The 11,473-nt window shown below is 51.1% G+C and overlaps 1 protein-coding gene and 3 non-coding genes across 4 annotated transcripts; all 4 read right to left on the reverse strand.

The window, feature by feature from the left end:
• Window positions 1-1,737: 1,737 nt before the first annotated feature.
• On the reverse strand, window positions 1,738-9,519 carry NCL (nucleolin). Its single transcript, XM_074912349.1, has 15 exons — window positions 9,286-9,519; window positions 8,517-8,624; window positions 7,632-7,914; window positions 7,160-7,297; window positions 6,603-6,794; window positions 6,298-6,381; window positions 5,884-6,019; window positions 5,372-5,508; window positions 4,780-4,906; window positions 4,440-4,573; window positions 3,979-4,114; window positions 3,731-3,882; window positions 3,101-3,227; window positions 2,411-2,640; window positions 1,738-2,216 (listed from the first exon to the last, which is right to left on the reverse strand). Exons 1-15 carry the CDS (start codon window positions 9,301-9,303, stop codon window positions 2,137-2,139), a joined length of 2,082 nt encoding a protein of 693 aa, XP_074768450.1. The 5' UTR covers window positions 9,304-9,519; the 3' UTR covers window positions 1,738-2,136.
• Window positions 2,768-2,906, reverse strand: LOC141963459 (small nucleolar RNA SNORA75). Its single transcript, XR_012634117.1, has one exon. It is a non-coding gene; the product is annotated as a small nucleolar RNA SNORA75 (small nucleolar RNA).
• On the reverse strand, window positions 3,514-3,590 carry LOC141963462 (small nucleolar RNA SNORD20). Its single transcript, XR_012634120.1, has one exon. It is a non-coding gene; the product is annotated as a small nucleolar RNA SNORD20 (small nucleolar RNA).
• LOC141963461 (small nucleolar RNA SNORD82) lies at window positions 6,125-6,194 on the reverse strand. Its single transcript, XR_012634119.1, has one exon. It is a non-coding gene; the product is annotated as a small nucleolar RNA SNORD82 (small nucleolar RNA).
• Window positions 9,520-11,473: the final 1,954 nt, after the last annotated feature.

Raw genomic sequence — 11,473 nt, forward strand, 5'->3', positions numbered from 1 at the left:
AGATGGGGAGGGTCTCTATCAGTGAGTGTATTGATAGGACAAAGTGTAATATTTTTTAAGAGGGTAGATTTAGATTAGACATAAGGAAGAAATTCTTCCCTGTGAAGGTGGTGAGGCCCTGGCACAGGTTGCTCAGAGCAGCTGTGTCTGCCCCCTCCGTGGCAGTGTTCAAGGCCAGTGTTCAAGGCCAGGTTGGACGGGGCTTGGAGCAACCTGGGCTAGTGGAAGGTGTCTGCCCATGGCAGGGGGGAGGTTGGAACTAGATTAAGGTCCCTTCCAAGCCAAATAATATGATTCTATGATATGCTGGACTTGGCAGACTGGCCCACCAGCCACCCAGGCCAGCTTCCCCATGGCCCCAAGAATATTTTACAGCTAGGGACAAAAGGTAAATGCTGAGCAGACCCACTTGAGGATGTTCTTGCACATTCCCTCTCCAGTAGGACCCAGTGCTGCCTCCTCCCGCCGCTGGGCTCCTCCGCAGGGTACCAGGGTGCGAGCAAACGCTCCAGCCGGGGATCCAGGGCCCCGGAGCGGGCAAATCCATGTTCTGGTGTGAAAATGGGGCTGGGCCGAGACCGACTGCAGGCCTGGGATGTGATGTGAGTTACGGCAGGGGCAGGGGGTGGGAAGGATGCTGCAGCCCCCAAATCCCCGTGTTCGAGAGTGTGAGGCAGGGGCCGCTCTTCGCGCAGCACACCCGCCGCCCGCCGCCTCCCCTCAGCGCGGGCGGATGCTGCCCCCTGGCGGCCGGCCCCGCCCCGCCGCCGCCCTCCGACCATTTGCCGCCGGGGCGCGGGCGGCGGCTCTAAAATGGCTGCGGGCCCGAGGGCGCGGGCGGCGGGAAACGGCGCCCCTGCGGCAGCCCTCGAGCCCAAAGCAACCGCCCCCCTCCTGCTCCATACAGAACATTTTATCTGTAGAGGAATCATTTTCTTCCCTCACGGGGCTGTATGGTGGGAGGGGCTGCAAGGACTTTGTGTAGCAATGGAAAAATTAACGCACGGTTCTACAATATGCCAAGAGGGGGGAGGTGTCTGCAACCACAGCCAGAGCTGAGGTTTAAGGCCGCTGCCCCCCCCTCCCCTGACACTCGGTGCCTGTGCCCAGGGGAGGCCTGAGCCACAGGCCTGCTGCGGTTAAACCAAAACAGCACCCACCTGCGGCGGCCACTCAAGGGCAGTCTTGTCCCCCAACAGCTGCCACTGCAGGACACCAGCCAGGCACCTGGCTGGAAAAAAAGAAGAGAAGTAACTGCTGGGGGCCTGGGTCAGGATGCAGCCCTTTCACCCGCACAGGGAAGAGCCAGAGGTGGGTGCTTTGTCAAGGTCGCAGACACAGTTACCGCTTCAACCCTGTGTTTCAGTTTATTTGCTTCAGACCTTGGGCCAAGTCAAGAAGAGACAAGAGGCAATGCCTGTAAGAGTGTGATTGAGGTGCACAACCTTGGTACAAAATCCAAATTTACTTATTTGTTTTAAAAAGTAAAAAAAAAGGCAATTGGCTAGTATGCGACACAACATAAAAAAGCATAGTTGTCTGCCTACCTCAGCCATTATCTTCCTCTCCCCTACTCCTTTGTGCAAGCACTCTAAGCACAGCACAGAGGGTGGGGAGCTGACAGGCTAGAGCAGAGCTGGATGCTAGCTGCTGTCTGTGCTGTCAGTGATCGTGAGAGAAGGCTCAAGCCAGGCTCTTAGAGCCCTGCTTCATTTAGCGGCACAGAAGTAACACGAACCAGTTTAGGTCCTTTAATCTGTCCAAGACAGGGTGCTGAAGCACAAATGATAAAACATTCTGCATTTTTACAGCAAAAATGCTACAGAAGTTTATAGGAAAAAAAAAGGTTTTGTACATGGGTAAAACATTATAAATTCAAGACAACTCACAGACAAGGGGTAAATTCCCACATCTATCGCTCATTTTTTTAAAAAGTTCCTTTGAATAGGCAAGCAGTCAAAATGGCTTGCTCTCTCTTCCTTGAAATGAAAGTTGTATCTTCCAAGTGGCTCACAGTACTGCTTCGCATCTTGGAATGTCCTCCGAAGGCTCCGCCAAGATCAAAGGAGAATAAAAACCCCCGGAGTCCTTTCAGATAGTCTCAGAGAGCAGGAGAAGGGAAAGGAAAAGGGAAGTTTATTCAAACTTTATCTTCTTCCCTTGTGGCTTGTGATCTCCACCTCCTCCTCTGCCTCCTCGGAAGCCTCCTCCTCTACCTAGAAAGAAAATTATTACAAGAAGTAGTGTTACAGGTATCCCTGCACACTTACCACTGCCCTTCCAGACCCATCCTGGCACAGGACAGAAAACAGATTCACACCAAGCACTCCTGTGGTGGCACCACACCATCACCCCAAGAATGGCTTTGGGTTATTTTTTGAACACACCCCCTTAGAAAAACAGCTCTTACCTCCAAATCCTCTGCCACCACCTCTGCCACCAAATCCACCCCTTCCTCCTCGGCCTCCTCCTCTGCCGCCACGACCGCCAAATCCACCGCCAAATCCGCCGCCCCGTTGAAATTCACCCTTTGGCTTGGCAAAATCGAGGATCACTTTGTTTCCATCTATCTCTCCGTCCTCCATGGCTTCTTTAGCTGCTTTGGCATCTTCTGGGGAGCTGAAGTCCACAAACCCAAACCTATAAAACGGGTTAAGAGAAACAGTCAAACTCTGCAAGCTGCAGCACCACCTACAGGTACTCAATAGCAATCCCTTCGAAAGCAAACACCCGCACTTCAGCAGCCACACAGGCAGCAAGACGCAGTACTTGTAGAACAGCAGTGGCTAATCACAATCGATGGAGCCCCATTGTGAGTTTGCCAGTACTGAACAGTTAATATTCTTCTCGTGCGAATCCATAGGCTGCCACGGATTTGTTGGCAGGAAGGAGCTCATTGAGAAGTGAGCACGTGCTGCCCTCTACGTGTAGACCTGAGGCTGTGAGCTTGCTCCCTGGTTCCGTATGATTTACTAGTTTCAAATAATCACCCGCACAGGAGCATGAGAAACACCCCACGCTATGCACATCAGTTAAAGTGAGGCTCTTTGTAGCAAGTGAATTAATCCCAGGTTTATGTTTATCATGCTCTTTAACATACCCTTTAGATGATCCAGTGTCTCTGTCTGTGACTATTCTAGCACTTATAGAGCCTTCAAATGATTCTCTTAGCGTCTCCTCTGTGGTGTCCTCAGAAAGGCCTCTGACAAACAACGTTTTGCTTTGTTCTATGGAAAGAGAAAACATTCAGAGATTATTTTGAGTAAGGAAACCATTGGTTTCTTACCATCGGATCCAGCTTGCACTACTGGCTGCCAGAACTCACAGGGCCAAAGGGTTTGTTTTGAAGTAAGAAGTCCTTGAAAAGTTTTTCAGGACTGCAGTTAGATCTGGATGTCAAAGTATCTCCATCAGCCAATCCAGTACTCAAGATTAATTCTGCACACACCCCCCCTCTTTTTTTAAATTAAAAAAAGCATCTTATCGATAGGGATACTAACTGGACAGACACCGCTGGATCAGCACTTGACTATCTAGAGGACTTCGGTAATAGTTTCATCAGCATTTCAGATAATCAGTCATCATATCCAGCACACCCGCTTACAATGCAAGTCTTTCACTCCACAGGCATGCTTTTTTTTTATTTAAAAAGCAGCCCTAAGTTTGCATGAATGGTACACTCCTGCCACGGCTGTTTTAAGATCAAGTGATGAAAACACGGAACACTTACGATTAAATCCTCCTCTCGCATTCATGTTCCCTTTCTGCCATGCTGGTGAACTGAATTCCAGTCTGATTGCTCTGCCCTCAATCTCTGTGTTGTTACAGGAATTCAATGCCTCTTTGGCATCCTCAGTTGTGGGAAATTCTACAAACGCGTACCTATTCGGAGAGGAAGATCTTGCTCAGCCTGAGAGCACAAGGGATCTGTGGAGTTAGACATTTCCAATGCCAGCTCAAGAGAAAGGCACAACATACCCTTTAGGCCTGCCCTGGTTGGTCTGTGGCATCTTGATGGAAGAAGCTTTCTTAAACAGTTCTTGGAGAGTCTCTTCTGAAGCAGCGTACGAGAGGTTGTTGACAATTAGGGTCTTTGACTCCCTCTCTCCACCTCCTGTGGAGAAAACTCAGCGCTGTAAGTGCAAGTCTGAAGGAGGAGAGCTCTCTTCCTCTATTTCCAAGAGCTTCTCTAGGATGAGAATAGTTGTTGCCCCCTCCTCACCTCAAGGTGAGGCACAAGGCCAAGTGCAACACTCTTTTGGTCACCTAGACCAGTTGTCCACCCTTGTCTCAAACATGCCAGACATACAGGGCAAAAGTTCCCTCCCTGACAGTTTTCCTGCAGTGTTTCAAGATATTCTACTCCTAGCAAAGTTCTGAAACAAGTGGAATTAAATCCTAAATGGCATTTGTATGCATGTTATTGGTCTGGAAAGTACCTTTCTGATGGTCTTGATGGCTCTTCTCACCAGTGAAGTCAATGACCATGGCGCGACCATCAATCTCCGTGCCCTGCTTCTCCTCCAGAGCTTTGTTTGCCTCAGCTTCTGTTTTAAATTCAATATAGGCCATCCTACAGCACAGAAGAGAACATTCAAAAAATGCCTCCTAGGAGTGACCAAGTTCATGAATAGAAGGGAAGGATGTGGAAGAAAAATGCTGCACAAATTAGCATTTTCAGTACACCTAAAGCAGCAGGTTCCTTAAGGTAGCTAAAGGACACAGGAGATGTGTTTGCCAAAAGTCTGAGGAAGAGCCAACATCTAACAGTCCACATACCCTTTGCTGTTCCCATCCTTGTTCATTACTATCCGGATTTCTAGTGCATTTTCAAACACCTCTCTCATTTCCTCTTCAGTTAAGCGGTAGGGTAGATTCTTCACAAACAGCGTTCGAGCATCTCTCTCTGCAAAGAGAGAAAAGTTACTTTCACATTACCAGCTAAAAATCCCTCCCAATCTACACTGCCAGTTCAGTGAGAATCAGCAAGGTGATACAGCAGCAAATAAGCCACAATTAACATTCACATTTTCAGAAGCTGAAGAAGCAACTACTAGGAAAGTTAATTAGGCAACCATTGTACTTAAGTGCAACAAGTTCAGAAAACAGGTCCTAAAGCTTCAAGAAACAGCCACATTTCCTGCTCAGCCCCCAAAAGATACACTATTTCTTGGGATCCCATTTCCAGTTATTCCAGTCTGAACTTGCATATCCGTATGTCAGCATTTGATAAACTGGTTACAATAGAACTACCTTAAAAGAGCACAGTATCGGCCATCACAAACACTGCAAGCCTGCTGCAAGGCCCAATTATGACGACAACTTGTATTTGATGTGCACAGATAGTCAGTTTTTTAGTTTGGGGCCATACCTTTCTTATTTTCTTTCATCGTTTCCTTGCTCTTTGCTTTTTCCAGTTTGATTTCAAAACCCATTAACTTCTTCCCATTCAGTTGGAGAGCTTTATCCAGATCTTCAGCAGATGAAAAGTCTACATAGCCGAATCGCCTGAAAGAGTAACCTTACTATTTAAGCTGATCTATCTCTAGTAGCAGCAAACACAAAGAGAAACCCAGAACCAGAAGTCCCCACTAGTCATGTTAAGACTGTTAATAAAATAAATGCTAACTGGCCCACATAACCAAAACAGTAGAAAACAACAGCTCTGTACTGAAGTAGCAGCTCTCCCTTTAGAGATGCTGTCTGAAAAGCAGCAAGCCAGGGAAGCGAGACCCTTATCAGTACTGTGCCTCTTCCAGCTGCCATACACTAGCAAGCAACCACACCAGCATCTTGAAGGGAACCAGCACCAGCAGCATTACACCTCTCCAAAGAACTTACTGCCAATTAAAAAAGTAAGCAGCAAAATTATACTGAACTCACTTGGAAGCACCAATTCTGACATCTAAAACTTCGATATTCTTCTTCCCAAAGAATTCTTTGATGCCAGTCTTCAGTTCTTCAAACTCCTTGGTGGGGACCAAGTTTCCCACAAAGAGGGAGAAAGCTGAAGTAGGCCCTTTAAAAGGAAAAGATGAATCAAGGTGGGTTTTTTGGTTGTGGTTTTGTTTTGGTTTTTTTTGTTGTTTTTTAAGAATTGGAAACCAGACTCCAGACAGCTTTAGCACATCAGTTTCTGTTCAAAGGTGACATCATACTTCAGTATTAAGTCCCTTATAATCATCATTTGTGCTGGAAAAAGTCCCACTCAGCATCCTGTCCCTGCAGTTATGTGCCTCACCCAGCAGTCCAAGAGTCCATCAAACAAGCATCATTTGACTACCCAGCGGCACCTACCATCTGTTTTCTTTTTCTTGGCCTCTGGTGCACTTTTATTGGCCATTTCCTTCTTCCTCTTCCCAGGTGCTTCCTTAACAGGTTCTGTGATAGAGATCAAAAACCAACACTGAAACAAAACTACAAAACTTTTCTATACCGGATCAATACAGGAGCATTAATCTTTACACCAGTCATACACAAGACCTTCTCTTATCACTACAGCAACTCTTCCTCAGCCCAAAAGACCACAACAGGACAGAAGTTCTGCTCAGGCACCTTTCCTGTTATTAGAAACTTATGATTACAAAAACATTTACACTCACTTTCATCCTCACTTTCCTCCTCAGCATCCTCTTCATCCTCCTCCTCCTCCTCCTCTTCATCCTCATCTTCATCATCATCCTCTTCATCTTCCTCATCTTCAGATTCTGCCTTGGCTTTCACTGGTACGGCCTTTGCTGGAGTAGGTTTCTTCACCTGAATAGGGGTTGTGTCCATGGCTTCATCTTCGGACTCTGAAACAAGTTGAGCACAAGATTTTACACACGTTCAAGATTAAGCCCCTTCTGAGACAAAGAATTAAAATCTTGTGAAGTATAATAAGTGTTTTTCATGTCTCCTTAAATTTTTATGTTCTCAGGAAAGGAGTTTAATGAGTAAAGTTTTACCAGCAATAGGGAAATTAACACACTTGCTCAACCACATCTGATGGACGACAGTAGTCAGCTAAAATCAGCTGGGCACTAAATGGAGACACACACCCTGCATGACTCCCACTAATCCATTAAGTTACACTCCCCTCTAGCACCCTATACGTGTTTATCAGTTTAACATTTTTTTTTTTTTGAAGTCAGACAAAGTTTTCCCAAATCCCACATACCATCATCATCTTCCTCATCATCATCATCCTCCTCCTCAGACTCTTGCTTTGCTGGCACAACTGCAGTCTTTTTGGCTGGTACCGCTGCAGGCTTTTTGGCTGCAGGTTTCACAGGCATTGCTGGTTCCTCTTCCTCATCTGCACAAACAATACAGCAAATGTTTACCTGTACCACTCAGCCTTCAAACTTTACTAGTAAGTACTGTGTTTCACATCGTTTTGGTAAAGTTCAGGTTAAGAACGATCAGTAAACTAGAAGATGCTTCACATGCTGCATGTAATGCAGCTGCCGCCCAAGTTCTCATCCAAACTCCACCTTTCCTTCCTCACCACCTTTTAATCAATGGACCCCTCTCTATGAAGCATTAAATCATAAACTTTCAATTCCAAAAGTACTTAAATTCAATAACTTGATTGGACCAACTTTTCTCAACTTATACAAGGATGGACACATATTTCAAAAATAACATACCAGAATCTTCTTCCTCTTCTTCCTCCTCCTCCTCATCATCTTCCTCGTCATCTTCATCTTCTTCCTCGCTCTCTTCCTTCTTGGCATTCTTTCCATTTTTTGCTCCTTTGGCTAGGACAGCAGCCTTTTTAGGTGATGGAGCAACAGCCTTTTTAGCTGGAGTAGCCACGGCCTTCTTGGCAGGTGTAACTGCCTTTTTTGCAGGAGCAGCAGCCTTCTTTGCAGGGGTAGCAGCCTTCTTGGCTGGTGTAACTGCTGCTTTTTGCTTTTTCTGAGGGATCATCTGAAATATATATTAGTGTAAGACTCTTATTCTGACCCTTTAAACTATTATTACTTCAATGTCAAACATATAGCAACTGCAATCTAAAGTATATCCTTCTGTCTGACAAGTTTGTGCTGAATTACCTCAATTGCCTATTCTGTTGAATTAATAAAAACCAAAATCCGCTTTTTCATGCTTTTAACAGACTAATGGAACATTAAAGCATCTCCAAATTTCCTGGTACTGAAGCAAGACCAGTGATCTCTCTAGTAGCATTCAGTAGCTTGAAGTTTTAAGTCTTGTATATTATTTATGTGTGATAAATCACTTATGGCCAATACTCTAAGGTAATTAATCATCCACTTGCTCATCAGTACTAGGACAGCTTTAAGAGCTCAGAAGTCCTTCCAAAGCCTGGAAGTACAGATTTGACAGCTAAACTAGTTTTCCCTACATTGCTCTTCTCTTATGAAAACCAGTTTATTCTTTAGCCACAGTTAACTGACTGAATAAACTGTTTATTCACATTGATTCTCTTGTCACATACTACGCAAGCCCCCAACCCTCATGACACTTTTCTAACATGTGCATCCTTTCGACTTCATTTCTAGATTAATCACCTCTTCTCCGCTGCTTTCCTCTAGTTCTGAGGACTCTTCTTCCTCGCTTTCCTCGACCTTTTTCGGGGGAGGAGCCATTTTTTTCTGTTTGATCTGATTCTTGGGAGTCTGAAAGAGAGAGCGAGCTGTAAGCCGGCGTTCCCGTCTCCTGCCCGGCAGCACAGTAAGGCCCGCGGCACTCCGCCGCCTGCACGGCCCCACAATTGTCCCAACCACGTGGCCGCCCGCCTGCTCCCGCGGGCCGCCGCAGCCCCGCCACGGTGGGGCCGACCACGACGGCCACGACCGGGCGGGGGAGACGCGGGGGTGCGGGTCCCGCCGGGGGTCCGAGGCCGCCCCCGGGGCGGGCGCCCCGCGCTCCCACGTGCTCGCTCTGCCCGGCGCACCACGTGGCTGCGCGGCACCGTAGCCCCGCCCCCCCCGCGCCGCGCGCGCCCAGGCGCCCCCCCCCCCCCCCCCGCGCCTTTCCCCCCCTCCCCACAGACCGCGCGTGTGTGCCCCCCGCGCTCCCCGCAACAACGCGGAGAGCGGGACGGGACGGGACGAGGCCTGGAACCGCTCCCGGCGCCCGCGCGGCCCCTCCCCTCGCCGCCATCTTCGCAGCGAGGGAGGGGAGGCCTGGAAACAGCCGCGCGGCCTGAGGAGGCGGGCGGCGGGAAAGCGGCCCGGCTGCCCCCCGCCCCCCCATCGCCATCCGCCCGCCCCGCCATGGCGGCGGCCGCTCGCCTCCCGCCTGGCGGCTGAGCGCGGCCCCGCCCGGCGCCCTCACCTTGGCGATCTTCACCATGATGGCGGCGGTGCCTGGCGGCGCAGGGGCGGCGGCCGAGCTGTCTCGGGAGAGGGGCGGGCACGTCCGGCGGGGCGGCGGCGAGGAGCGGAGCGGGCCCCGGGCGGTCGGGGGGAGCGGCGGCGAGGCGCTGGCGACCCGGACCGGGGACTGAAACGAAAGAGCGAGCCCAGGCCCCTTCCGCTCGCTTGCCTAGCCCTCCGCTACGCCACGCCCCCTCCGCCCCCGCCTCAGCCAATCGCCGCGCGCGCCTCGCCGCCCAACCAATCACCGCCCCCGCCCCTCGAGCCCTTCCGCCAATCGCCGGTGCTTTGCGATCAGCCAACGGGAAAGCGCGTTACAGCCGCCGGCGAGAGCGAGCCCGTGAGGCAGGGGACGAGAGCGGGGGGACGCGCCGCCCGCCCGGGAGAAACCGGCGTTAACCAATGAGAGGGCGGCAGCTCGGCGCCTGCGCCCTGATTGGGCGGCGGGGCTTAGCGGAGGGTGGGCGTGGCCGGGGCCGCGGGAGAGCACGTGGCCGTCGGCGGGCCACGTGTTGGAGCAGGGTCGGGACCGGGAGGGGGTGCCCGGGGGTCCCGGGGCGGGAGGGGAGCGGAGGGAGGAGCCGGGGGGGCGGGGGCCCGGGTCCAGGCCTGGCAGCCGCTGTGCGCGGCGCGGGGGCCGTCTTCCCTTCTTCTTCGGCTTTGGCAAAGGGACGGGGCTGGGGCATCCCCAGTGCTGCCTCCGCCACCCCCCTTCGCCGCGGCATCCCCTCCCCGACCCTCGGGAGGCAGTAGCCCCCTTGGACAGCTTGAAGAAGCATCCCCAGGAGCTGGTCGGCGTGCAGCTGCTGGGGCTGCAGTTGGCACAGGAGCATTCTGCAGCTGCCACCCTCCTCTGGCTCACAGTGGAGAAAAGGCTCAGCGCTGGGGCAAAAATAAAACTCTGCTTGCCTGATGAATGCTGTTGACTTCATTTTTTTGAAAGAAGACACAGCTTTCTTCCTGTGGAATTTTACCACTGGACTTTTACAGAGTGGCTGTGAAGTCGGGGTAGGGATGACCCCAGGGCAGCATATAGCACCCCTGTTTAACTTGCCCATCTGCTGGCAGGGCCGAGTGCTGTCTTGCCCCTGTCTGACATGGTGTTCCCCAAAAATCCGAGTGGCATCTATTGCTGGGGCTTCCCCACTGCCTTAAATCCCTTCCCACTTCAAACCGGGTGTCCAGCCGGCTCCTCAGGCTCCTGACTCATGCACATGTGTCTATAGCAGTTTGCTCTTCTGAGGCTTGCTAGAGATAACCCCCTAACTCGGGGAACACGAGATCTAGGGAGACCTAAAGAAAAAAACCGAAACACAACAGACTCTCAATGATGATTGGGAGGGGGCCTGCAGGGCCCTGATGACCTTGAGGGGACACCTCTGGCTTGCTCAGTGCCGCAACCTGAAAGCAAGGGACACACTGTGAGTGAGGCAATATACCCAGTTCCTAGGCTGTCCTAGTGCCATTTTCTCCTCTGCCGGGTGAGGAGAGGCAGTTTCCAGGCAGGCAGAGCCATAGCTCCCAGGGAGGTGATGGGATCAGCCAGCCTCTCCAGGAGTAAACCAGCCTGCAGAGAAACTGCCACCTTCAGCCAGTACAGGGAGTGAGGGAGCCAGAACAGAGAGGGACACTGCCCACGTCCCAGCCCTGGTCATATACGCAGGCAGAAGGGGATCCCGCCTGGGGAAACCCCTTGTATAGGGCAGCTGGACTCTGCAAGTGAGACAGCAACACCTGGCACATGTCCCTCAGTGTGCGCAGGAGCTGTCTCTGAGTGCCCAGGGGAAGCATCAACACAGACCCCGCATGGCCCACAGGGAAGTGGGGTGATGGAGATGGAGGAAGTAGAGGCCGGGTAGGAATTTTTAATTGTCTGAAGCAAGAATTGATTGCACCCTCCTTACCGTGCCTGCACATGGTGCAACAAAATCCTGTATTGCTTGTACAGCTCTGCTGCCAGTGCCGGGGCTGGCCTTGGTTCCTCTCCGTGCTGCGGGAAGGCTGGTTTGCCATGGGAAAGGGACAACTGTTGCTTCAGCCAGGGGCAGTTTTGTCAGCCGGGACTTTGCATGTGTCTAATAACACAGTGCCAGCGGTGGGATCAGGAAAGGGTTGAGCTGGCAGCTGGCCAGTCTCGATTCCCAGCC

The sequence above is a fragment of the Athene noctua genome, chromosome 8, assembly GCF_965140245.1.
Source record: "Athene noctua chromosome 8, bAthNoc1.hap1.1, whole genome shotgun sequence".
Classification (NCBI taxonomy): domain Eukaryota; kingdom Metazoa; phylum Chordata; class Aves; order Strigiformes; family Strigidae; genus Athene; species Athene noctua.